Raw genomic sequence first — 27,938 nt, forward strand, 5'->3', positions numbered from 1 at the left:
ACCTAGAGTGGACTCCCACAGGGGAGCCCCAGCGTCATGCTGTGGTTTTAGCAGAAGCAGCAGCTGACTTCTGCTCCTGCGATCCTGGTGTTGTTGTAGGTTTCCTACCTCTTCCCTGCCCTCTACCTGCGAAGAAGGGGGTACCTTTGGCTTTTTTGTGCTTGTTTGGCTGAAAGGACTGATTCAGGTGCGAATGATATGCTTTCTTTGCAGGAGCCACTGCATAAGGAAGAAATGCTGATTTACTTGAGGTAATCGTTGAAATCATGGCATCCAGCTGGTCCCCAAATAGCGCCTCACCCTTGTAGGGGAGCACTTCAATATTCCTTTTTGATTCTGCATATGCATTCCATTGGCGAATCCACAGTGCTCTGTGAGCTGAAATCACCATAGCTGAGGATTTTGATCCTAGTAAACCAATATCCTTCATAGCTTCCACCAAGTATCCTGCAGAATCCTTCATGTGACTGAGAGTTAAGACCATATCATCCTTATCAACTGTCTACATTTGCTAACAAGTTGTCTGACCATTTTCCAATAGCATTACCTACCCATGCACAGGCAATGGTGGGCCTGAGTAACGATCCGGTAGCCATATAAAGGGATTTTAAGGTCATCTCTAACATACGGTCAGCAGGCTCCTTTAATGAAGCTGACCCTAGGGCAGGTAAAATGATTTTCTTACAACCTAGAAACTGAGGTGTCTACCATGGCGGGGTGACGCCCATCTTTTCCTGTCTTCTTCAGGAAAGGGGTACGCTAAACGTATAGCCGAAGCTATAGAGAAAGTGATATAAAATTTTTATATCACTTTCTCTATAGCTTCGGCTTCCTAAATACTAATTTATTAACACTATAGTTTTTTCACTGGTATGCTACGCTGGGCTTTCTGGCTTATGCTGGTGTTTTGGGGTGCCACACCCTGCACCTAGATATAGTGCTAGGGACCCCAAATATACAGAGACGCCTTGATGCGGCTTTGGGGCTTATTCACACATTTGCGCAAATATGTGTAACGAAGATCTCTGAATTCTATTATCATGTGGAATTTATATCTGGTTACGGTTATCATTCAGGGTGCTGGGGGAAACAAATGCCTTTTTTTCTTGCTTAGAAATGCCCCTCCCTTCCGAGCACCTGAATGATATCACTAAGCTAATTGAGCATCTACCAATATATATATGTTAAATTAAAATAAGCCTTTTCCTCAGGTACAGGTGTTGTTTCTGTAATCTCTAACACCTCCCTAATAGCAATTATCATACATTGAATGCTTTTTGCTAACTTTGGGTCCACCCCTCTCAAATCCTCAGTGTCGACACCTGTGTCGGAATCTGTGTCTGTCAGAGGCGGAACTACCGCCAGTGCTACCAGTGCGTTGCACTAGGGCCCGCCTCTGTCCAGGGGCCCAAAGCATGTAATGAGTCAAACTGACTCATTACATGCCGCTGTGTGCTGTGGGCAACTGCTGCCCGCAGCACACAGCCGCCCAGAGAGAGAGGAGAGGAGCACAGCAGTACGGGGGAAGGAGGAGGAGGGAGGTGGAGGAGGGAGCCGCAGCAGCGCTTTGTTACTGGTTGAGGCGCTGCTGCTGCTGTCCCTCTGCTTCACTATAGGCTGCCGCCGCTGTGAAGCACATCCCAGCATTCACAGCGGCGGAGAACAGCCTATAGTGAAGCAGAGGGACAGCAGCAGCAGCGCCTCAACCAGTAACAAAGCGCTGCTGCGGCTCCCTCCTCCTCCTTCTCTCCTGCCCGGGATCTCTGGAGAAGCTGCACCAAGGAGCCTGAGCCAGCGGAGAGGGTAAGTATAATTCATTCTCTCTCTCTTTCTTTCTTTCTTTCTTTCTTTCTTTCTTTCTTTCTTTCTCTTTGTACAAAAAGGGGTACTGTCTGCTGTAATGTGGAAAAAAGGGTGAATCTGCCTGCCGTGATGTGTAAAAAGGGGACGCTGTCTGCCGCAATGTGTAAAAAGGGTGAATCTGCCTGACGTAATGTGTAAAAAGGGGGAATCTGCCTGACGTAATGTGTAAAAAGGGGGAATCTGCCTGCCTTGATGTGTAAAAAGGTCACGCTGTCTGCCGTAATGTGTAAAAAGGGCACGCTGTCTGCCGTTAGGTGTAAAAAGGGCACGCTGTCTGCCGTTAGGTGTAAAAAGGGCACGCTGTCTGCCGTAATGCGTAACAAGGGCACGCTGTCTGCCGTAATGTGTAAAAAGTGTACGCTGTCTGCCGCTATGTGTAACAAGGGCACGCTGTCTGCCGTTATGTGTAAAAAGGGCACGCTGTCTGCCGTTATGTGTAAAAAGGGCACGCTGTCTGCCGTTATGTGTAAAAAGTGTACGCTGTCTGCCGTAATGTGTAACAAGGGCACGTTGTCTGCCGCTATGTGTAACAAGGGCACGCTGTCTGCCGCTAACTGTAACAAGGGCACGCTGTCTGCCGCTATGTGTAAAAAGGGGATGCTGTCTGCCGTAATGTGTAAAAAGGGGAATCTGTCCGCCGTAAGGTGTAAAAGGGTCTCTACTGTGCGGCGTAATTTGAATAATGGAGACTACTGTGCACCGTTTTATGAATTGGTATTATTTTGTGGCCACACCCCTTCCCCACAAAGCCATGCCCCTATGTATTTTTGCGAGTGCCTTCGGCCCGCACTGCCCCTGTTTTGCATGCAGGGATGGGGCTCCGATGCCGTTTCTTGCACACAGTGCTAAAATGTCTAGTTACGGAACTGTTGCTAGGTATCCATTTCCCTGGCCCTGAGCAGGTCCCCCTCACCAGATCCTCTCCAGGGGTGAGGGGGTGGACTTGGATGGGATGGGGGGGGGGGGGGGGGGGCAAAGCATTTTGTCGCACCTGGGCCCACCGCTCGCTAGTTCCGCCACTGGTGTCTGTGTCACCTTGCATAATCTGCGCAAGTGACCTCTTTTGGGAACTTGAGGGGTCCCGTGTAGATGACGTGGAGGGATCAGCAAATAGTACATCCTCCACTGACTTTCTCCAGTATTTTGTCTGTTCTTCAGACTCAGAATTTTCTAAAAAGCTTTGACATATTACTTTGTAATTTTCTCACCGACTCTGGCTCCTTCTGTGATGGAAGGGCCACCACATTACACTCCTGCCTATCTAAAATGGCTTCCACAGGGGAAGAGCTCTCTCCATTGTCTGACATGTCACAAACGTGCACTTTCACACCACAATCACACAGGGGAGCTATCGGTGACAGACCCACACTAAAATTTGTCAGAGAAACGCAGAGAGATTTGCCTGCCCACACACTGCGCCCTATATGAAGAGAAATGTATATGTACATTTTTTATACAAAACCTTCAGCGCTTTATTTCACTATTAGGCACGCTCACCTAATGTAATAAACACTCTCCCCCTCTCTATACCACCCTGGTACTTATTTCAGCGTTGTTATGAGGAGGAAACAGCGTCTGTAAGCTTCTGTGTGCAGGAGAAAATGGAGCTCAGTGAGTGTCTGGCAAGTCTGAGGAGAAGCCCCTGCACCCTGTTGTGAAGGGCTGTGTGTTTTGAGATGCATGCTCGAGCAGCGTCCCGCCGCTGCGCTGTGCCTTTTTGCCGCCATCGATGACCGGAGGGCCCCTCTCTTGTAGGTCTCCGGTGATATACTCACCACTCTTCTGACTTCTGGCTCTGTTAGGGGGTGGCGGCAGTGCTGTGGGAGTGAGCGCTAGCCAGGCTTGGGCTATGTTCAGTACCCCTCAGGAGCTAATGGTGTCCTGTCAGCGGAATCCGAGCCATGAAACATAATAAGAAGTTGGTTCCTACTTCCTCCCCTAAGTCCCACGAAGCAGGGAAGCTGTTGCCAGCAGCTTCCCTGTAAAAGTAATAAAGTCTTTTCCAGTAGAACTCTGTAGATCTCCACTAACGTGCGTCCAGTCTCACCGGCACATTTTCTAAACTGAGGTCTGGAGAAGGGGCATAGAAGGAGGAGCCAGTTCACACTGTAAAAAAAGTCTTAAAGTGCCGAAAGCTCCTGCGGACCCATCTATACCCCATGGTACTAATGTGGACCCCAGTATCCTCTAGGACGTAAGAGAAAAAGGCATAAAAAAGACCAAGAAGAATAGGTTTATTTGGCCATATTTTACAGACCCTATACTACAACATACAATTTTTCAAGTCACAATATTAGTGGTCAATGCAGCTGTGTGTATGTCTGTAATAAACATAAGACACAATGTGTTTGTTCAGCTAGGCACTAGTTTATTATTGCTACATCTGTTCCCAATTGATAATAAGCGCATCTTGCATTGTGTCCAGATGATGATGTTTTAGCAAACACATTCCTCAACTCTATTACACAGTACTAGAGGTAGAGAATATTTCATATATAATGGGTAGAAAAATGCTTCATACAGCATTACCTTATAATTAACCCCTCTCCTGGCTTGGTCACATGAGATGAGATCACAGGCAGTTGGGCTTTCTAAGGAGCACTTTTGGTCCTTCTACACAGACTTCTTCATGCAGTTGAACCCATGTATACACCACCTGCAGTTGGCCGGTCAGGTATTGTTAAGAGGGTCATGTACTAAACATTCATTTATCGTGAAGAAGAAAGCACTATCACAGCCAGTGACGTAACTACTGCCCCCGCAGCCCTCGCGGTGGCTTGGGGGCGCAGGGCTGCGGGGGCGCCGCCACTGATTTAGCGCAGATTGACATGCGGACGAGCGTCCGCATGTCAATCTGCTGTCTCCTCTCCCTCCTTCCCTCCGCTGCTGTGATGGAGGGACACGGAGGGCACAGCGCGCGCCTCTCCTGTGTCCATCCTGGGTCTCCGGCGGGTCTAATAAATGAAGTGCCATTCGTGAGCTCTGATTGGCTCATGAACCGGCACTTCCTTTAACAGACCCGCCGGAGACGCAGGAGGGACACAGGAGAGGCGCACACTGTGCCCTCCGTGTCCCTCCATCACAAATCTGCGGGGGAGCACGCGGGGGGGGGGGGGGGGATTTAACTGGCACTGTGGGAGCATATTTGGCACAGGGGGAGGGGGAGCACTTCGGGGGGCATATGCGGCACTGAGGGGGCATACTGTATGTGGCACTGGGGAGGTATATGTGTACCTGGCACATGGGGGGGCTATATTTGGCACTGGGGGCATGTGAGTACCTGACACTGTGGGGGAATATCTGGCACTGTGGGCATATGTGGCACTGGGGGGGTATATGTGTACCTGGCACATGGGGGGGGGCTATATTTGGCACTGGGGGCATGTGAGTACCTGGCACTGTGGGGAAATATCTGGCACTGGGGACATATGTGGCACTGGGAAGGTATATGTGTACCTGGCACATGGGGAGGCTATATTTGGCACTGGAGGCATGTGAGTACCTGGCACTGTGGGGGAATATCTGGCACTGGGGGCATATGTGGCACTGGGAGCACAGCCCTAGCAACAAGCACTACCCCCTAGCAATGAGCATGACACCCAGTGCATGAAACCCCTGGCAATGAGCATGACACCCTGAGCATGAAAACCTCTGGCACCATGCATGGAACCAAGAGCATGAAACCTCTGGCAACGAGCAGGTAATTTAAAAGTAATTAGAAGCCTTACTGTAGGACTTAATGTGTAATGGGCATTACGGTGTGTGGCATAATGTATCACGGACATTGCGGTGTGTGTCATAATGTGTCACAGGCATTACGGGGTGTGGCATACTATATCACGGGCATTGTGATATGTGGTATAATGTCTCAGGGTCATTGTAGTGTGTGGCATAATGTATCACGGACATTGCGGTGTGTGTCATAATATGTCAGGCATTACGGTGTGTTGTATACTATATCACGGGCATTGTGGTATGTGGTATAATGTCTCAGGGTCATTGCGGTGTGTGTCATAATGTGTCACAGACATTGTATGTGCTATAATGTATCAGGGGCATTGCAGTGTGTAGCATAATGTATAACGGGCATTGCGATTCCTGTCATAATGTGTCACAGGCATTACGGTGTGTGGCATAATGTGTTGGGGGCATTTCGGTGGGTGCATAATGAGGGTCATTCCGAGTTGTTCGCTCGTTGCCGATTTTCGCAACGGAGCGATTAAGGCAAAAATGCACATGCGCATGGTTCGCAGTGCGCATGCGGTTAGTACTTTAGCACAAAACTTAGTAGATTTACTCACGTCCGAATGAAGATTTTTCATCGTTGAAGTGATCGGAGTGTGATTGACAGGAAGTGGGATTTTCTGGGCGGAAACTGGACGTTTTCTGGGAGTGTGTGGAAAAACGCAGGCGTTTCAGGGAAAAACGCGGGAGTGTCTGGAGAAATGGGGGAGTGGCTGGGCGAACGCTGGGCGTGTGTGTGACGTCAAACCAGGAACGAAACTGACTGAACTGATCGCTATTTGTGAGTAGGTCTGGAACTACTCAGAAACTTCTAAGAAATTTCTATTCGCAATTCTGCTAATCTTTCGTTCGCAATTCTGCTAAGCTAAGATACACTCCCAGAGGGTGGCGGCTTAGCGTGTGCAATGCTGCTAAAAGCAGCTAGCGAGCAAACAACTCGGAATCACCCCCATTGGGTCATGTGCATTATTGTGTGTGGTATAGAGTCTAAGGGCCATTGCAGTATGTGGAATAATGTATACCGGGCATTACTATAAGGAGGAAAAATGACAAAAAATGTAAGGGGTATGAATCTGGATTATTTTTCTTTCCTGTGGTGGCTAACGTCTGGGCGTGCAGATTGCAAAACTGGGGTATAAGGTAGTCTTTTCCTGCAATACCACGCCCCTTTATGCGAAGCCATGCCCATTTCAACGAAGCCATGCCCCCTTTTTTGCGGCGCGCATGTTTGTCCCTTTACTAGTGCCAATTATGGGGGATGGGGGATGGGGGGGGGGGCGGCCAAAGAATTCTTTGGCTTGGGGGAGAAAAATTTCTAGTTACGCCACTGATCATAGCGCAATATTCTAGCCTGCTCTTAGCGCTAGCAGGATGAGACATCTTACTGTACCTACACTCGAGGTGAGAGGTTCCACAGTACCCTCAATTTTTGTTATACAAAGTACCTGGGTTTGGAATAAAAATGTATTCATGCTTCTGAATATACAAGGACTAAGATGACGCTATCCACTTCCATAGGTGCTGAAATACCAATTGGTACAACTTTAGACATAAAGTTGTATCGACTTAAAACTTGAAAACTGCACCAGCCCTATAGCAGGTGCAGTAACTTCATCCTTGTATGGCCTCCTATGTGTGTGGTTGTTGTTCTGTTTATGCAACCAATCCCATATCATGAACCATCTACTGTACATGCGTGTGTGCTATGCCACCACCCAGTAGCCACCCGGGAACACCCATCGTTTCCAAGACATTTCTGATACCATCCCTCTTGTGCATACACTCTGTATAACAAATGCGCTGCACTGGTATGCTCGAGCAGTAACAAAAAAACTGCATTGTCTGCAGCTCTGAATCAACTGTGTCACAACAGACAATTTTTACATGTCCCCTCAACTGGCCTCTAGATTAATCACTTATCAAACCAACACATACGGGACTTGGAGGAAGAACAGGAAAGACACCCCAGATGGTCTGACGAAAAAGAAGCTAAAAAGTGGAAAAATCATATTACTTCAAAGAGGAAAGGGTTGTGTGTTCAAGTGGAATTACAAAAAGGACATCTGCATTTTGGCAACAGTCTACATAATAGAGAATGTGGAAATTAGAAGGCCCACACAAACATAGTCAGACCACAGGTTAAAATAATATCACAATGGATATTACTGACATACTACTCCATAAATCACAATAGGAGTACCTTTAACATGCCCACCTATTGGCAGGGGAAGGGGGGTCGTAATCACGGGGGGCCCAGGACCACCCCACAGTGCAGTGGCAATGAAAAAATGGGCACAGAGAAAGAGGAGACTGCTGTTGTTCAACTGCACCTGTCTTTCTCCCTTGCCCAGTGCCGCTCCACATGATTAGTTTTGGGGGGGTTTTCTAGGGTGCGTGGCCATGTCTACCTGATTTGGCCACGTTCCCCAGTATCCCGGTGTGTCCCCACTCTCGGCGCCCCTGCCCTTTGGACCAATCAAATTGGAAATTGCACTAGCTAACATCCTCATTTTTGTTCCAGTACTTCTACTTAATATGTAAACATTGTCTTAGTTTTATGAATACATTTTGAGCAATAATATAAAACATTATAACACATGTACCACAATGGGACAACAAAAAAATCACGAGACAACAGACCAGTACATATTAAAAAAATATATATGTTTGGGTGCATGATACAATGGAAAATGTAATTACTACTTTATTCCCTTAAAGGTCTTAACATATTAATTTTAAAATCATTATTGATCCATGTTTGGTGGTAATTGAATCCCATTCATTTATGGCAGTATGATCACATACGATAAAGCTACTTATTGACATTTGTTGAGCTTTTGCCATATCAGCATCTATACAGTGTATGTAACGATGAAAGATTTATATTTACCATTGATATTAAATACTCTGCCAGGTCCACATGATCAAACAATGAAGATCTAATGGGAAAACAAAAAAAACAGAACAAATATTAGCACAAACAATATCAATAATTGATAAACTAGGTACTAATTATAAAAAAACTAACAAACACAATGCATCATAAACTCTATTCTGAAAAATGAATTTGGATATTATGATTAATGTTCCTTAGATAGAAAAAAGGAGGCATTTTTAATTAGTAAGGAGACAGAAAGCGATGACTGTTACTATTAATTGTTGATTTATTTGTTGCCTATTAATTGTTGCCTTTTGTCTTTTGTCTATGGAGAACATTCACTATCAACAAATGATAGCGTACTGTAGTGTTTCTTGATCAAAAGAAAAATGTCTTAAGTCCTTATATGCCGTGGCCAGCGGTTCCTTTATGATCAAGATCATATGTACATGAAAACTTCAACAGAAAACACAACAATATAGAGTAGTATGGAAAGCAAACACTCACTATTCTCTAGAAATAAATGCAAATGACGTATCTAATGATCTCATTATATACACATACTGTATTATTACTTATATGACTTATATGACTTCAAATATATATATATATATATATTTATATATATAAAAATCTTTTGTCCTCTCTTCTTTGCTGCCGTACCATAATATAACTGCTGTATTAATTCTGTAGAGCAACAGGGACTTACAATGGTGATTTCAACTGAACATGTTTGATGTCCCCACTGTAACCTCATTAGAGGCTATCACAAATAATAATAATAATAATAATAATAATAATTTAAATTTATATTACTGATTTTAAAATGTTCCAAGTTGGAACATTTTATCCCAACATAAGCAACTGCTCATCATACTGCTAGGATGCCATCATATTACATATAAACCCCAGCAAGTTAAAAAAAAAATTGAGTCATAACAAACCACTTTTGCATACTAGCCAGAATGGAGGCTATTTGCAAGCTTTAGAGGGATATTTATCAAAGCTTGGATAGAGATAGAGTGAAGAGAGATAAAGCACCAACCAATCAGCTTCAGTCATTTTTAAACACAGCCTGTAAACTGACAGCTTTCAGTGGGACAGTCTCATTTTTCGGATACTCTTATGTGGCCATGTCACGAGGATAGAGGAGAACAATAGTTACAGTGTTGATTATGTAGCACCTGTGCATGGGATTCAAACCATCATTTCAATAAAGTTCTGGTCAAAGTCCTGTTATGGACTAAAAGCACAGCTAGTACCATCCTCATTAGCTGCTTGTGAGAAGAGAAGGGCATTGGGGTAGAACTACAAGTACCAGTATGCCCGGGCATCCACAGACTGCTGGCCCACCAACAGAAAAACCAAATGCTCCTATACAGTCTTTATAACGAGCTATGGTGTATGGAGATCAATCTTAGTCTATGTGATTACATTATGCACCAGTCACGGAGAGAATCCAATGCAATACGCCCATCACACACTGGGGAAGATGTATTAAGCCTGGAGAAGGTATAAAGAAGTGCTAAAACGGTGATAGTTGCAAGGTGATAACGCACCAGCCAATCAGCTCATAACTGTTAATTTACATATTGGAGCTGATTGGCTGGTGCACTATCACCTTGCACTTATCACCAATTTATCACTTCTTTATGCCTTCTTCAGGCTTAATACATCTGCCCCACTATTCCTTTAATGATGATTGCAACACAATTATATAGTTGTAAGGTTGGCAAAAAACACAGTACCAACAAGATCAGCCTTGCAGAAATTTGAATTGTGTTTACCTAGAGAAAAGCAACACACAACCTTTGGTGTGACATTTCCCAAATTTTTCTCATAGGGAAGAAAACATTTGTTCTTGTTACTAAAAAATAGCTAGTTTTCCTAAGTGTTAGGAGTAGCGGCTGTGGCTAATATTCCTAAGTGTTAGGAGTAGCGGCTGTGGCTATTATATTCCTAAGTGTTAGGAGTAGCGGCTCTGCTCACTGCATTCATGGCTGGCTCTTAGCAACAGATGCTGATGTTTTCTGTGCAGACATTGCAGTGTTTCTGAAAAGGAAAACATGCAGGGTTCTTGGCTTCCCTTTTCTGCCATTCTCTCTCTAAGTATTGTGCTCATTGGTAAGGACTCGGAGTAGGCTTGGCATAGCCCTTAACTGACTAGCTGCTGCAGATTTAAATAGCTTCTAGGGTGAGACAGATATAACATGTGCAGAGAGAGAGAAAGAGAGAGATTTGGGTGGGGTGTGTTCAAACTGAAATCTAAATTGCAGTGTAAAACTAAAGCACCCAGAACAGATGTGTCCTCAAACCCATTGTTCTGCTACTAATTGCAGGAGCGCGCATACGCATGGTACCGCGATTTCCACCTCATAAAAGCACTGATAACTTCGGGTAGCAGAAGCATAACATCCTGCTACCCATTCACAAGATGTGCCACTGAATCCCCCTCTGATCGCAGGCAGCGGGAGCAGTCCCGCTGCCTGCGGCCGAACAGCTCTGCTTTCAGTTTTAAAGCAGGCGCACTCATATGCACGCAGCCGCGAACGTCATACCGGGTCCTTTGTCCCATGATGCATTTGCATCGCCTGCAAAAATGCAATAGGAAACATCTGTATTTACCATGCACAGAAAAAATATGACCCACCCAAATCTAAATCTCTCTGCACATGTTAGATCTGCCCCACCTGCAGTGCAACCTGTTTTTGCACAGTTGTTTGTTAATTTGCTTTACTTATACCACTTTCACATCGAAAACATGGGTCCAACCCGGGATTTTGAACCCGGGTTCAACCCAGGTCAGACTCTTTCACACTGAACCCAGATCACCCATGTAAACACTACGGATGTCATTTGAAAATGACATTTTCTGGCTCACAAAGATGAGGCGTCAAAAGGAAACAAAAGGAAACACAGGAACATCCAATCAGTGCCTTTTTTTGAGTCCCGGGTTGAATAAACCCTTTAACACTGCACATCAACCCCAGTCCGACCTGTGTTTAACCCTGCTTTAATCCCGGGTTAAAATGCCAGGTTGCTGGACCTGAGTTATTTCACTTTGACGCTTTCACACTGCACCTCCACCCGGGTGGACCCGCCAATAACCCGGGTGATTTTGACAATGTGAAAGGGGTTTTACAAACATCAATCAGGTCCAAAATGTAAAAGTGCATGGAATTACTATTTTCAATTAGTTTTAAAAATGATATCATCCAGATGGTGGCCTTCACTCATGAGACACATTTATAGTCTATTTCTGAAGTTTTGCATTTACTTTGCAGGTCATTTCCGGCTTAATCACTGCATTTTCTTGAGGAACGCGCTTTAATTTGTCTGGCTACATTATTTATTAATTAATTAATTAATTAATTAATTATTACCAGTCATTTATATAGCGCACACATATTCCATACAGAGAATATTTGCGCATTCATATCAGTCCCTGCCCCAGTGGAGCTTACAGTCTATGTTACCTACCACATGTACACACATACACACAATATTTTTGGATTGTGGTGGGAAACCGGAGTACCCGGAGGAAACCCACACAAGTATGGGGAGAATATACAAACTCTACACAATTAGGGCCATGGTGGGAATCGAACCCATGACCTCAGTGCTGTGAGACAGTAATGCTATCCATGATTACACCATCCGTACTGCCCTTAACAAGCAAAAAACAATCCTCATCAGCTTTATGAAAGACCTCTACACAGCCAACAGGGTCATCTGAAAGCTGAGGTCTACAAACATTGACTAGAAACCATTAACGAACTGAAGGCTGCTATATGCCAAGAAATGACAATATATTCAAAACCAATTGAAAATGAACTGTATTCCATGAACCTTTACATTATGTACTAAAATTTTTAATAGCATTTACCCATGCCTTATTACCCTTTAAAATCTGGGAGGCTTGTTGTCTCACCCTGTATATTGTTGTATTGTTAAATCTACTCCTTAAAGTGAAATGTTCATAAATTTTGTGAGTTTACCTAAAATTCATGAGACTGTAACCTACCTACTGGAACCTGTTCCCCATAAATACTAGTCAGGTTTCATGAATATTATCCAATAGAATGTTGCCAGTGCCACTGTCTGTAGTTGCCAGGTTCACTTTAACAAGCTCATTGGAGTATACAGTAATACACACCAACGGCAATAACTCCTTTAATTTAAGAAAAAACTGGTATGCTAATAGTAATAACTCGAGATTTACACTTATAATCATAAATGACTGGAAAAATGGAAACAGATGGTTAATGAGAAAATGGAAATTCAATGTTTGAGTAGTTAAACCATAAAGTTAATTGTTTAATTTAATTTACTGAGATCTTTACGAGTACAATCAACAAAGTTAATGTTATAGGGGTTGAATTTAACAAACATTTATTACAGTGGTGTAAAACAGGCGGATATACATTATGACATCAGTACAGTGACTGGCTGGAACTATTATTTATTGTCATGATATTATTATTGTTTCTCTAGGATTTCAGCACCTTTAATATTTTATGGTTTTGGAACTGCAGTAGCTCAGAGTTCTTTTCTGAATTCCTAGATTGCACTATCTATCTATCTATCTATCTATCTATCTATCTATCTATCTATCTATCTGCTCCATGCTATGGTTCTCAAATTGCTCCTCAGGGTGCCTCAGGGTATTTGAAGGTGCACCATGGGTTGGTGGTCCAGGACCAATTCAAATTGTCTACAGTCACTGTAATAGACAAAACCAGTGCTTGTGGCTTTCAATCATAAAATATGTGGACTAACAGTAGTGAATCCTGCCCCTCACCACATAACTGAACCTCAGGATGACATATAAAAACAATTTACCTAATTTAATATTTATTTCTAAATTTCTTAGTAAGAAACTTTTGGCCTAGGGGTGGCATAAAAATAATTCTGATACTCCAGGGCACTGTGACTTAAAAAAGTTTGGGAACCACCGGTTTAAAGGGAAACTGTAAAGATACATTTATGGAAAATATAAATACTTACAACAATATGTTGTGTCTAGTAAAACATCACTGAACTTAATTGTCATTTTATTCCATTTTATTAAATATACTCTCTGATACATTTTATTTAGCAGTTTATTATAACTCTGTAGCTATTTAACAGATTTTCGCTATTTTATTTACATTTACTGTATTTGCAAATGATCCTGACAAACCAGTAATTATGGGATCTTTCGCAAAAATAAAAAATGCTTTACAGTTAATAATCTTTTTAAGAACTGTATACTGTATATCAAATCAAATTGGCAAATTACATTTTAATTAACTTGTATATTTATGAGGAAAAACAGAAAGATAATGAGACACAGCTGCAGCACTTTCCGGAAATATTCAGTATGAAATAGTAGGTTGTTTGGTTCTGCTGGAGATTAAGAGCCTACAGAAAATATTTAATAATGACAAATTTATATCTGTAATATCAGAATTCTAAAAATATGCTTCCTTACTTATGAAGTGGCGTTTCATTGTTTCCATCTGGCAGATCCACAATTTTCTTCTCACCAGTGTAAGTTGAGACCATAAACTTGACAATTTCAGTAGCCCCTTGAGTAGCAGCAAAATGAAGAGCAGTGGCATTGTCATTCTGCAACATAAAACCTGTAGTAACTGAAGGCTCAGTGAAAATAAAATGAAGGTTATTTTATTCTAACAATGGTAGTATAACAACAGGGAAAGCATATGTAGCAGTCCTGCTGTGACCCCAATATGCTCATCAGCCTCATATCTGTTCACTTAGACATTTGTAATCTACAATTCCCAACATCTCAGGCAACTATTTCAGATATCTGGGATGACCAGAGTACTAAACTGAGAATTAACTTAATTCAACAACTCAAAGTGACAAGATACTGTATGGAAAATCAGCACAGTGATCTTATCAATGCTGGGAACCCAAATAGTACAAAGTTATCAGCAGGGCTTTCACCCAGGGGCCTCCACACATAGTGGCGACATCAGCATCGGACTGACCATTGATGGAGGCAGGGTGAAGGCCACAAATGATGTCCACAAATTTGTGCACTACCATGCCTTTAAGAAGCCAAGGACATTTAGCATGCATAAAACGGGGAATTGATGCAAGGGACGAGAGTATTATAACCCCATTATATAAATCACTAGTGAGGCCACATCTTGAATCCTGTGTGCAATTTTGGGCACCATATTACAAAAAAGATATCCTGGAGCTAGAAAAGGTTCAGAGGCGGGTGACCAAACTAATCAAGGGCATGGAGACACTGGAATACTAGGAAAGGCTTGCAAGGCTAGGCATATTTACATTGGAAAAGAGGAGACTAAGAGGGGACATGATCATCATCTACAAATACACAGAGCTTGGGAGGGACCTGTTTTCTATAAGATCAGCACAGAGGACACGTGGTCACTTGCTTAGGTTAGAGGCGTTTCCGCACATTGAGGTGAAAATGTTTTTTCACAGTAAGGACAATACGTGTTTGGAATTCCCTGCCTGAGAGAGTAATAACGGCGGACTCAGTCAACACCTTTAAGAATGGGTTAGATAAATTCCTATTAGGTAAAGATATTCAGGGTTATGGTGCGTAGGCACGCATTATAGTTAATATAACTAGTCCTAACATAAAAATAACTAGTCCTATAATAAGACTGCATAGGAGACCACAAATAGGTTGAACTCGATGGACAATTGTCTTTTTTCAACCTTAGTTACTATGTTACTATGTTACATCAACATATGATGCTGCACCAATATCAGCGTGGATTTGAAGAACTGAGTAGAAGGAGTAAGGATGAGGAACAAGAAGGTCCATTAGGTGGTATGGTGCAGCAGATGATCCTTAAAAGGTCCTGCTGTACTTTGCAGTTTCTAAGATTTAAGATCAAGAAGTAAGAATCAACCGAGTCATCAAGAACCCAAAACACACAGAGAGGTGAGTACCAGTGGAGAGGTATGATATCAACTGGGGGCACTGCATGGCATAATGGAAACTGTTGGACATATTTGTCATCATGTGATATCGGGTCACTACAGTGTGGTATAATGTGAACTGGGGGTGCTGTGTGTAATCCTGTGTACTGGGGGAACTGTGTGACATACTGTAATTCAGTTCACTATGGTCATATTTGATTCAATAGTTTAAGTATATTTTGGGAACGAATATCAACTACCTGTTTGAGATCGATCTTTGCTCCATATCCAATACAAGCCTTCACGATTTCCAAACGTCCATTCTGAACTGCCACATGAAGCGGACTGCTTTTCTCGTTGTCTGTGAAGTTTATGTGGTCTTCAATGCTAAAATTAAGTTCTTCGCCTGAAAAGAAAATGGTAATGGAAAACATTCTCAATGTTGCCAGACATAGGTAAAAGATAGCTAATAGCCCTAATCAAATACCTTTCTTTAGAATCAGATCCATGCAATTTAAAGACCCAGCGAATGCAGTCATGTGTATTGGGAAGCATCCTATTTTATTTCTCTTACACAGCTTTGCCCCATGATTAAACTGCAAGACAAAAGCAAACACTGATATTCTAAGGATAGTTTAAACATGGATTATATGACTTTTAATAAGTACATAGAACATGCTGTGTGCTGCCTGTATACATACAGTAGTAAACTTTATTACATTAAAATCTTCTGATAGTTACTGCCTGGATCCTACTGTTGATAAACAGATCTTTATTACAGTATCTCGTTTGTTTTACATAGAATATTAGAAAACTCTAATAAAATGTCCTCTTCTCCCAGGTTTGCCTATATGAGTATCAGATCAGTAACAGCATACCGGGCAGTAATTCGGTCCGATGATTGTATAGGTGTGTATGTAGGCCTATTGGATTAGGAAGTCACATCTAGATGCCAGCCTACCAATCTCATAGAAGCCTGTACACACTGAGCTACAGTATTACTAGCACAGGGTGTACGTTGTCACAGGGGTCAATCTCAGATGCATACTACTCGGCTGATCAGGAGCGTTTAATCCGATCAACCGAGTGATCGCAAAAGTGTGTACCCAGCATTTGTGGATGGCAGTGAGTGAACAAAATCATAGCTATCTGGACGGGCTATGTAGTGTGCTAGCTGGTTTGATTAGCGTGCAACACAGCCTAATTAAGATGCTAACTGCCAAACCATATAGCCTCTTCTTGTCAAAATTGTAGGAGTAAGGGTTTTTTTTTTTTTTAGCTTTCATGCAGAGCCTGTAAAACTCAATCAAAAGTGAAGTTGAAAAATATGCCCCCTTATTCAAGTCTTCTTAATATTTTTTTTTCAATTAACCGTTTATTAAAGGCATCTGGTGAAAAAAACACAATCATTTACAATTGACAAATTTCAGGCATGAGAAATTCCTCCCCATACTTCAAATTCATACATGTGGGCTAATGTTGTGTGTGTCTATTCGACTCTACAGATGTGTCTACATACACCTATCCCCAAATCATGCCAAATAGCCCTGTTTGGCACACCATAGACATCGCAATTTAGCAGCACCATGCAACTTTTTCTTAATCTGCTACTTTTGTGTAAAAAATGCTAATCCTGAGTTTATAAACCCTAATTCATGTTTGCACGCAATATGCCAAGATGCCTTTGTGATCGCATTTGCACTGAGAACTTTAACGTAGAGTGAATGATAGGAAGGGACCATTTGGGGGAGTTGATGGGGAGTGGGAGCAAAAAGGCAGGCATGTCATGCACATTTCCGTGGCATGTATATGCCATCAACGGCAATCATGTACATCCAATGACAGCACCCCCTAAATACCTGCACCCTTCCCAATGCTTGCACCCGCCCAATGCCAGCACCCACTGGCTCTCCGCCTCTCTGCGGTGCCAGAGGAAGGCTTTCTCTGTCCTCTCCTGATGTGTTCTCTCTGCTGTATGTGAGCTCAGGCCATAGTGCTGCTGGCAGGACAGCCGGGAATGTTCAGGGGGAGCGGCAGGTACCTGCGGCTACCTGGGCCTCATAGCAGATAGTACAACCCTTGTTGGACAGCGCGATCGGTGCCCCCTCAAAACCGGTGCCCAGGCTGGCACTAACAAGGGTTCTGAGTTCCCTGTGCCAGCCCTGCCCCTTTGTACATGATGTCATAATGTTGTGCATAGGAGGGCGGGACCACACAGCCGGATGCCTGCCTGTAGTGTCCAGTCTTTCAATGTACCCTGCAAGCAAGAAGGAAGGGCAGTGAGGTGGTGACGGTGCCACCTACAGATCCCTGTGCTCTGTTCAGCTGCACTGGTCGCATACCCCTAGTTACGGCCATATTCCCTTGCAACAACATACTACTAAGTACTAGGTTTGTGATTGAAATCCTTAGCAATGCAATAGCACATGGGATGAACAGCGCAACCATCGGATGCGATGTTCATCTGTGACGGTAGGCTGAGTAAACCCGAGTTTACTCAGGCTTGCCATCGCTGGTGGCCTTGCGGGGCCATAGAAACTGAGTCCATGACACAGTCCTTGGCCTCGCCACTCCTGGACAACGGGGGCGACACGCCCCAATTTCTGACGCCAGCCACCCCGTCCCCATCCCTCCATCCAAATGTCTCTGCCTGTCAATCAGGCATTGGCGTTCGCATAGCTGTGATCGCATCGCAGGACCCATTCTGCACATGTGCAGAACGGGTCATGCGCATGTGCGGTTTCCCCACCATCGGGGAACGTTACAAAGGATAGCTTATGCAATCACACCCCTAGTACACTATTAGCAAAATTTTATATATTCAGGAAAACGTACACAACCACAGGAATTTCTAAGCGTGGCAGAGCGTCTAATTGATGCCAATGTCCACGCCATATGGCACAAAAAAGATATTTGTATGAGGGCACATCTGTAAGCTACACTGGAGGAGATAGTGATGTGACTGACCAAACATTCTCTGTATAGTGCTGTGTATTATGTTAGTAAAATAAAGGTTAATAATAAAATTAAATAGCAGTTCTGTGTGTTTTTCTTTTATTGCTAATGTGTATAGTGATTGTTTTATATGGGATGCAGTGAAGCAATTATCATCAGTTAGGAAAAGATCATGAACAGCAAGGATCAATGTGGAGAGCTCTTTGTAGAGATTACTGACGCCATAACATTGGAGCCAGGCAGCAATATACTAATTAAGGTGTTGAAGGTTTTACTCCAAAAGAGAGCCACATACTGAATGAATGTATTCCATACTGTACATGACATTTATTTGAATTACAGTATATATATTATATATTGTATTGTGTGTCGCATATCCCCTAGAATGTATTTCAGTTTCAGTGGGAATTCAATTAGCTCTGAAAAATTTTCGGGCTCAAAAAACAGGACTTTCTTTAGCGATATTTTTCCTACTTTTTTCTGTGTTTTTTTTATTGCGCAATTCAATGACCCCTTGTTTTTTTTGGCAAAAACACATATGATCCGTGATGAGTTCATGGACCTAAAGTGTGTTAGCGATCGCAGCCGTCAAAACGGGGCTGATATTGGGGAGTTTTATTCGCCTGCCTCAGGCAGGTGAAAAAAATCCCTGAAGAATGCTGGCTTTTGGGGCTAATTGGATAGCCCCGAGGGATGGACAATTTGCCATGGTTATTTACTGCGGCTAATTGAATTCAAGGCTAGATTAACAATGGGACAGAGGAGCTACAGCTCCAGGCCTCCAAATAAAAATAGGCCCATCATGATGGTAGCTTGTTAATGAGCCCCTGCCTAGTTCGCCTCAGAGTAGGCCATAAATCATAAGTATTGAAATTGTCTAGTTTTCTTACAAAGTTATGCTATTTTTATGTATTTAGGGGGTAATTCCAAGTTGATCGCAGCAGGAATTTTTTTAGCAGTTGGGCAAAACCATGTGCACTGCAGGGGGGGGGGGCAGATATAACATTTGCAGAGAGAGTTAGATTTGGGTGGGTTATTTTGTTTCTGTGCAGGGTAAATACTGGCTGCTTTACTTTTACACTGCAATTTAGATTGCAGATTTAACTCACCCCACCCAAATCTATCTCTCTCTGCAAATGTTATATCTGCCTCCCCTGCAGTGCACATGGTCTTGCCCAACTGCTTAAGAATTTCCTGCTGCGATCAACTCAGAATTACCCCCTAGGTCTTTTAGTACATATCATGTTAGCTGCTGGCCAGCTTCCTACTGCGATCAACTTGGAATTAGCCCCTTAGTGAGAGAAGTCTAATAGAGTAGGGGGTGTACAAATGGCACTGGCCAAACTCACACTGCACTGGCCACAGCTCCTCCCCCTTTCAGTATACTGTAGGTTTTGGAACATTTTCAACTCCAGGCCCATGTGGGCCTTAATCCGGCCCTGATTGAATTCCCCCTTATTGTCAGATACAGGACTTATAATAAGTAAATTAATGACTATGTATATGTCACATTCCATGAGCTCTATAAACTTACCAGCATTAATAATGCTTCTGAATTATCTTTAGCGCACGCTTGCATAATTGGTGTATTCCCAAGATCACCTTCCAGATTAATATTTGTAGCATTGTGGTTGAGTAATACCTGAAAAAGAACATACCATTACCGCTATGCATGTAAACACATTTACACCCACTATACATGACCCTATTTAATATAGATTAATGAATAAGCTCTGTGACCAACTTAAAACTTGACAGCACAATGTAATCTGAACCTGCTGTTTAGCAGTATTAAACTGGATTTGATGGAACCCCGATACACATTCTTAGGTGGCAGTAAACTTTTCTTATTGTACATGAAGAATAATCTGTCAATGTCTCACTAATCGAGTATAAGCGTTGCTCTACTTCTACTCCTAGTACATTTATATGTTTCTTCCCCATTATTTGTAATGGAATAGGGGCCATGTGTATGTTTTGTTGTTTCCAATAAAGTTCTGTGAAGTTTCTGGCACTAAACATTTTACAGTTAAAATATTTATCTATGATTCACAATCAAATCAAGTTAAGTATACACTGGCTTGGCAAATACACTATATTGTAAGGTGATACTTAAGATGTCTGTAAATAGCCAGAAGGATTTTGAGTGACTGTGCATATTGTACAGTCCTACAGGATTGGAAAAATTAAGTATCCGGATTTATACTGATTGACTTTTACCCTATTAGTAGCTACTTATGGAATCTTCATTTTTTTAGGGCACAGTTTCCAAAACTACACTATTACATATTGGGGGTTTTATAGATACCCATACTTGAGCACGGGTGACTTAATTAGTACCTCAGTCAATTTGATTTAATCATCTAGACTCAAGCATGGATATCCTTAAAACCTGGATTGTAATGGCAATGTTTGGGAAACTCTGGTCTAGAGTGTGTTCATGTGCAATGATACTTCTTCTGCTGTGAAAATTAGTACAGTAGCTGCTTCCATTTCAGACTAGGAGGCACCCCTAAACTCTGTGCGCCACATGGGAGCTGGTTGGTGGAACTCTGCCGGACTCTTCTAGCTTACACCTGAGAAGGTGCACTGCTGATTAGAATATTACAGTGGATGGACGGCTAATGGATGTGGTGGCAGCAGCCGGTTCCACACAGCGCGCGTGCCATGGTTACGGCCCTGTTAGGAGCTCCCACAAGGTTGTGAATATTTCTAACAATTTTTAGATATTTTTATAAAATGAGACCAAATAATACTTCGTATATTTTATGTACATTTAGCAGAAATAAAATTTTGCTATGGAAATGCATCGGCAAATACAGTATTGACATTACTAACACTTAAAAGTATGTTTACAACTGACATGAAACAATATAATGTATCTGCTCTAATTCCTGTGATTAAGACACATTAACCTCAGTGCAAATACTATTTATCATATTATCATATTAGACAGTTGTTAAAGAAAACAAAACAATAAAACAATTATTGTAAATTCAAATGGCATACTTAGGGGTACATTTACTAAGCAGTGATAAGAGCAGAGAAGTGAGCCAGTGGAGAAGTTGCTCATGGCAACCAATCAGCACTGAAGTAACATCTATAATTTGCATACTATGAAATGATACAGAGCTGCTGATTAATTGATGGGGAAATTTCTTCACTGGCTCACTTCTCCGCTCTTATCACTGCTTAGTAAATGTTCCCCATAGTATATAATGTATCAAACTAATATATGTTCTAACTGTCCATTCAGTCTTGGTACCATATGTTGCTAACTCTATTACATACAATTTCAGATTTACATTTTGTAGAACCTCTATAGATTTATTTAAGAACAGGGAGACAAACGAATACAATGTTGGGCACTGGTGTAGATTTTAAAAGCGCTCAGATTCCCGCACTGTGTAAGCAATAAATTTTTCCCCCATAGTCTATAGCACAGGTTCTCAAACTCGGTCCTCAGGACCCCACACGGTGCATGTTTTGCAGATCTCCTCGCAGAATCACAAGTGAAATAATTAGCTCCACCTGTGGACCTTTTAAAATGTGACAGTGAGTAATTAATACACCTGTGCACCTGCTGGGTTACCTGCAAAACATGCACTGTGTGGGGTCCTGAGGACCGAGTTTGAGAACCTATGGTCTATAATCTAGTCAATATTCTCCAAAATGTACCTGGAACTGGTTGATTGCCTATGCACTTCAATGGGAGTGCTTGTTATGCTTATTATTCTACCAAATTGGTGTAAATTACTACAGGTTCTGTTCTGATAGACTTTACAACATCTTCAAATATATTTGTGAATGTTATCTTGCAGCTCTATCTTTCAAGCAAACTTGTATTTTACAGTTAAAAGTCTTTAAGAGCAGACACACTCCTTCTACTCTGAGCAATCTGGAAATGAAAGTGAAATATTTAGCCTTAACAGAACGTCTCCCTAAAATGCACTGAGAATCTTCTGTCGGCTGAACCCTGCCATTGGATTTCTGAGTGTAGCTTAGAGGCAACGGTGCCTGACGATACAGATAAAGGTATCCAAATGCCTCCTGTAGTCTGTTTTGTAAAAATACAACATATGAAATATGATAAGTGCGGTAACGGTTAGCCACACTATGAGTTGTTGGATGGTAACTTTATATCACCTGCAGATGTCATGTTGTTTCTACACTTTCTAGCAGTTGCAGAATGTATTCAGTAACCTTACTGATCCTTGGATGTAGTTACATTGCTGGCAGTCGGGATCCAGATGGTCAAAATACAGACGCCAGAATCCCGACCACTGACAATGCTGCCAGCCGGCTAACAGGGGCTATTCCCACTCGTAGGTTTCCATGACACCCACAGAGTGGGAATAGAACCTGTATCGAGCACTGCGAATCTGTAAGGGGCTTTGTTGCACCTGCCGACATTCTACGGGCCCGGGATCCAGGCGTCGGTATGCCGCCGGCATCCCATAACCAATGCCTGATCCTACAGGATTTTCACTGTCTCCTACAGACCGACAAACACCCCTTTCTTTGATTTGATATTAGATGTTTTGCTATGATTTTTGTCTTTTTTACAGTATGTTGTTTTGGACTAATATAATGGAGCAGATTCAATTACATGTTAGCAGCAATTACATGTGAGCAGCTTCACTTGATGGGCGGGATGCAATGGAGTCCGAGTTCACCCGACATGCGGGATGCCAGCTGAACTTGAACTTTTTTTAAAAGGAACAATGATGCGGGATTCCGGCCGAACTCGGTTTTGCCTAGTAAATTATTGCCCCTTTAAAAAAACGTCTGGGTTGGGCCGGCATCCCACACGTCGGGTGAACTCATACTCCATTACATTCCATACCGTGTGCGCTCAAGACATACAGTAAAAGCAATTACAGTGTCTCCTATATTACTGGGGAGGAGGTGTATCAAGCATTGGAGAGAGAAAAGAGCAGTAGTTGCCCATAGCAACCAATCACTGTCATTTCATAGACTGTCTAGATAAATGACTGTTAAAAGCTGATTGCTTGCTTTATGCAACTTCTTCACTCTAAAGGCGGGCACACACTAACCGATTGTGGAATGCCGGCGACGGACGACATGTTCAACGTTACAGTGCATACACACTGAACGTTATCGTTCAGTGACGTCACAGCCGGCATTCCTGAACATGCGGCTCAGCCTGACATTGACGGGTTGAGCTGCATGTTAGCTCAATATTGTGAACACTGAATGGCGTGCGGGTATCATTCATCGGTCACCAATATTGCCTCCATATGCACTGGACAATATAAGTCTAAAAATAAATGATACCGACATTTCTCTCATTATCGTTTATTTTTTAGGCTGAAATCGCCTAGTGTGTACTAGAGATGAGCGCCTGAAATTTTTCGGGTTTTGTGTTTTGGTTTTGGGTTCGGTTCCGCGGCCGTGTTTTGGGTTCGAACGCGTTTTGGCAAAACCTCACCGAATTTTTTTTGTCGGATTCGGGTGTGTTTTGGATTCGGGTGTTTTTTTCCAAAAACACTAAAAAACAGCTTAAATCATAGAATTTGGGGGTCATTTTGATCCCAAAGTATTATTAACCTCAAAAACCATAATTTACACTCATTTTCAGTCTATTCTGAATACCTCACACCTCACAATATTATTTTTAGTCCTAAAATTTGCACCGAGGTCGCTGTGTGAGTAAGATAAGCGACCCTAGTGGCCGACACAAACACCGGGCCCATCTAGGAGTGGCACTGCAGTGTCACGCAGGATGTCCCTTCCAAAAAACCCTCCCCAAACAGCACATGACGCAAAGAAAAAAAGAGGCGCAATGAGGTAGCTGTGTGAGTAAGATTAGCGACCCTAGTGGCCGACACAAACACCGGGCCCATCTAGGAGTGGCACTGCAGTGTCACGCAGGATGGCCCTTCCAAAAAACCCTCCCCAAACAGCACATGACGCAAAGAAAAAAAGAGGCGCAATGAGGTAGCTGTGTGAGTAAGATTAGCGACCCTAGTGGCCGACACAAACACCGGGCCCATCTAGGAGTGGCACTGCAGTGTCACGCAGGATGTCCCTTCCAAAAAACCCTCCCCAATCAGCACATGATGCAAAGAAAAAGAAAAGAAAAAAGAGGTGCAAGATGGAATTGTCCTTGGGCCCTCCCACCCACCCTTATGTTGTATAAACAAAACAGGACATGCACACTTTAACCAACCCATCATTTCAGTGACAGGGTCTGCCACACGACTGTGACTGATATGACGGGTTGGTTTGGACCCCCCCCAAAAAAGAAGCAATTAATCTCTCCTTGCACAAACTGGCTCTACAGAGGCAAGATGTCCACCTCATCTTCACCCTCCGATATATCACCGTGTACATCCCCCTCCTCACAGATTATCAATTCGTCCCCACTGGAATCCACCATCTCAGCTCCCTGTGTACTTTGTGGAGGCAATTGCTGCTGGTCAATGTCTCCGCGGAGGAATTGATTATAATTCATTTTAATGAACATCATCTTCTCCACATTTTCTGGATGTAACCTCGTACGCCGATTGCTGACAAGGTGAGCGGCGGCACTAAACACTCTTTCGGAGTACACACTTGTGGGAGGGCAACTTAGGTAGAATAAAGCCAGTTTGTGCAAGGGCCTCCAAATTGCCTCTTTTTCCTGCCAGTATAAGTACGGACTGTGTGACGTGCCTACTTGGATGCGGTCACTCATATAATCCTCCACCATTCTATCAATGTTGAGAGAATCATATGCAGTGACAGTAGACGACATGTCCGTAATCGTTGTCAGGTCCTTCAGTCCGGACCAGATGTCAGCATCAGCAGTCGCTCCAGACTGCCCTGCATCACCGCCAGCGGGTGGGCTCGGAATTCTGAGCCTTTTCCTCGCACCCCCAGTTGCGGGAGAATGTGAAGGAGGAGATGTTGACAGGTCGCGTTCCGCTTGACTTGACAATTTTGTCACCAGCAGGTCTTTCAACCCCAGCAGACCTGTGTCTGCCGGAAAGAGAGATCCAAGGTAGGCTTTAAATCTAGGATCGAGCACGGTGGCCAAAATGTAGTGCTCTGATTTCAACAGATTGACCACCCGTGAATCCTTGTTAAGCGAATTAAGGGCTGCATCCACAAGTCCCACATGCCTAGCGGAATCGCTCCCTTTTAGCTCCTTCTTCAATGCCTCCAGCTTCTTCTGCAAAAGCCTGATGAGGGGAATGACCTGACTCAGGCTGGCAGTGTCTGAACTGACTTCACGTGTGGCAAGTTCAAAGGGCATCAGAACCTTGCACAACGTTGAAATCATTCTCCACTGCACTTGAGACAGGTGCATTCCACCTACTATATCGTGCTCAATTGTATAGGCTTGAATGGCCTTTTGCTGCTCCTCCAACCTCTGAAGCATATAGAGGGTTGAATTCCACCTCGTTACCACTTCTTGCTTCAGATGATGGCAGGGCAGGTTCAGTAGTTTTTGGTGGTGCTCCAGTCTTCTGTACGTGGTGCCTGTACGCCGAAAGTGTCCCGCAATTTTTCTGGCCACCGACAGCATCTCTTGCACGCCCCTGTCGTTTTTTAAAAAATTCTGCACCACCAAATTCAAGGTATGTGCAAAACATGGGACGTGCTGGAATTTGCCCATATTTAATGCACACACAATATTGCTGGCGTTGTCCGATGCCACAAATCCACAGGAGAGTCCAATTGGGGTAAGCCATTCCGCGATGATCTTCCTCAGTTGCCGTAAGAGGTTTTCAGCTGTGTGCGTATTCTGGAAAGCGGTGATACAAAGCGTAGCCTGCCTAGGAAAGAGTTGGCGTTTGCGAGATGCTGCTACTGGTGCCGCCGCTGCTGTTCTTGCGGCGGGAGTCCATACATCTACCCAGTGGGCTGTCACAGTCATATAGTCCTGACCCTGCCCTGCTCCACTTGTCCACATGTCCGTGGTTAAGTGGACATTGGGTACAACTGCATTTTTTAGGACACTGGTGAGTCTTTTTCTGACGTCCGTGTACATTCTCGGTATCGCCTGCCTAGAGAAGTGGAACCTAGATGGTATTTGGTAACGGGGGCACACTGCCTCAATAAATTGTCTAGTTCCCTGTGAACTAACGGCGGATACCGGACGCACGTCTAACACCAACATAGTTGTCAAGGACTCAGTTATCCGCTTTGCAGTAGGATGACTGCTGTGATATTTCATCTTCCTCGCAAAGGACTGTTGAACAGTCAATTGCTTACTGGAAGTAGTACAAGTGGGCTTACGACTTCCCCTCTGGGATGACCATCGACTCCCAGCGGCAACAACAGCAGCGCCAGCAGCAGTAGGCGTTACACGCAAGGATGCATCGGAGGAATCCCAGGCAGGAGAGGACTCGTCAGAATTGCCAGTGACATGGCCTGCAGGACTATTGGCATTCCTGGGGAAGGAGGAAATTGACACTGAGGGAGTTGGTGGGGTGGTTTGCGTGAGCTTGGTTACAAGAGGAAGGGATTTACTGGTCAGTGGACTGCTTCCGCTGTCACCCAAAGTTTTTGAACTTGTCACTGACTTATTATGAATGCGCTGCAGGTGACGTATAAGGGAGGATGTTCCGAGGTGGTTAACGTCCTTACCCCTACTTATTACAGCTTGACAAAGGGAACACACGGCTTGACACCTGTTGTCCGCATTTCTGGTGAAATACCTCCACACCGAAGAGCTGATTTTTTTGGTATTTTCACCTGGCATGTCAACGGCCATATTCCTCCCACGGACAACAGGTGTCTCCCCGGGTGCCTGACTTAAACAAACCACCTCACCATCAGAATCCTCCTGGTCAATTTCCTCCCCAGCGCCAGCAACACCCATATCCTCCTCATCCTGGTGTACTTCAACACTGACATCTTCAATCTGACTATCAGGAACTGGACTGCGGGTGCTCCTTCCAGCACTTGCAGGGGGCGTGCAAATGGTGGAAGGCGCATGCTCTTCACGTCCAGTGTTGGGAAGGTCAGGCATCGCAACCGACACAATTGGACTCTCCTTGTGGATTTGGGATTTCGAAGAACGCACAGTTCTTTGCGGTGCTACTGCTTTTGCCAGCTTGAGTCTTTTCATTTTTCTAGCGAGAGGCTGAGTGCTTCCATCCTCATGTGAAGCTGAACCACTAGCCATGAACATAGGCCAGGGCCTCAGCCGTTCCTTGCCACTCCGTGTGGTAAATGGCATATTGGCAAGTTTACGCTTCTCCTCCGACAATTTTATTTTAGGTTTTGGAGTCCTTTTTTTACTGATATTTGGTGTTTTGGTTTTGACATGCTCTGTACTATGCCATTGGGCATCGGCCTTAGCAGACGACGTTGCTGGCATTTCATCGTCTCGGCCATGACTAGTGGCAGCAGCTTCAGCACGAGGTGGAAGTGGATCTTGATCTTTCCCTAATTTTGGAACCTCAACATTTTTGTTCTCCATATTTTAATAGGCACAACTAAAAGGCACCTCAGGTAAACAATGGAGATGGATGGATTGGATACTAGTATACAATTATGGACGGGCTGCCGAGTGCCGACACAGAGGTAGCCACAGCCGTGAACTACCGCACTGTACTGTGTCTGCTGCTAATAT

At 43.6% G+C, this 27,938-nt stretch overlaps 1 protein-coding gene across 4 annotated transcripts in view; it reads right to left on the reverse strand.

The window, feature by feature from the left end:
• The window catches only part of TRPA1 (transient receptor potential cation channel subfamily A member 1), a 227,888-nt gene that overhangs the window by 135,305 nt on the left and 64,645 nt on the right, over positions 1-27,938 (reverse strand). For 3 of the 4 annotated variants that reach the window (XM_063923911.1, XM_063923913.1, XM_063923912.1), the window contains 5 exons: positions 19,884-19,991; positions 15,882-15,990; positions 15,652-15,800; positions 13,959-14,095; positions 8,498-8,546 (listed from right to left, as the gene is read on the reverse strand). In XM_063923911.1, the coding sequence (XP_063779981.1) occupies positions 8,498-8,546; positions 13,959-14,095; positions 15,652-15,800; positions 15,882-15,990; positions 19,884-19,991 (552 nt within the window). The remainder of the gene's footprint in view (positions 1-8,497; positions 8,547-13,958; positions 14,096-15,651; positions 15,801-15,881; positions 15,991-19,883; positions 19,992-27,938) is intronic. The other variant, XM_063923914.1, reaches the window with a different exon arrangement.

This window comes from Pseudophryne corroboree, chromosome 5, assembly GCF_028390025.1.
Source record: "Pseudophryne corroboree isolate aPseCor3 chromosome 5, aPseCor3.hap2, whole genome shotgun sequence".
NCBI classification, from domain to species: Eukaryota; Metazoa; Chordata; class Amphibia; order Anura; family Myobatrachidae; genus Pseudophryne; species Pseudophryne corroboree.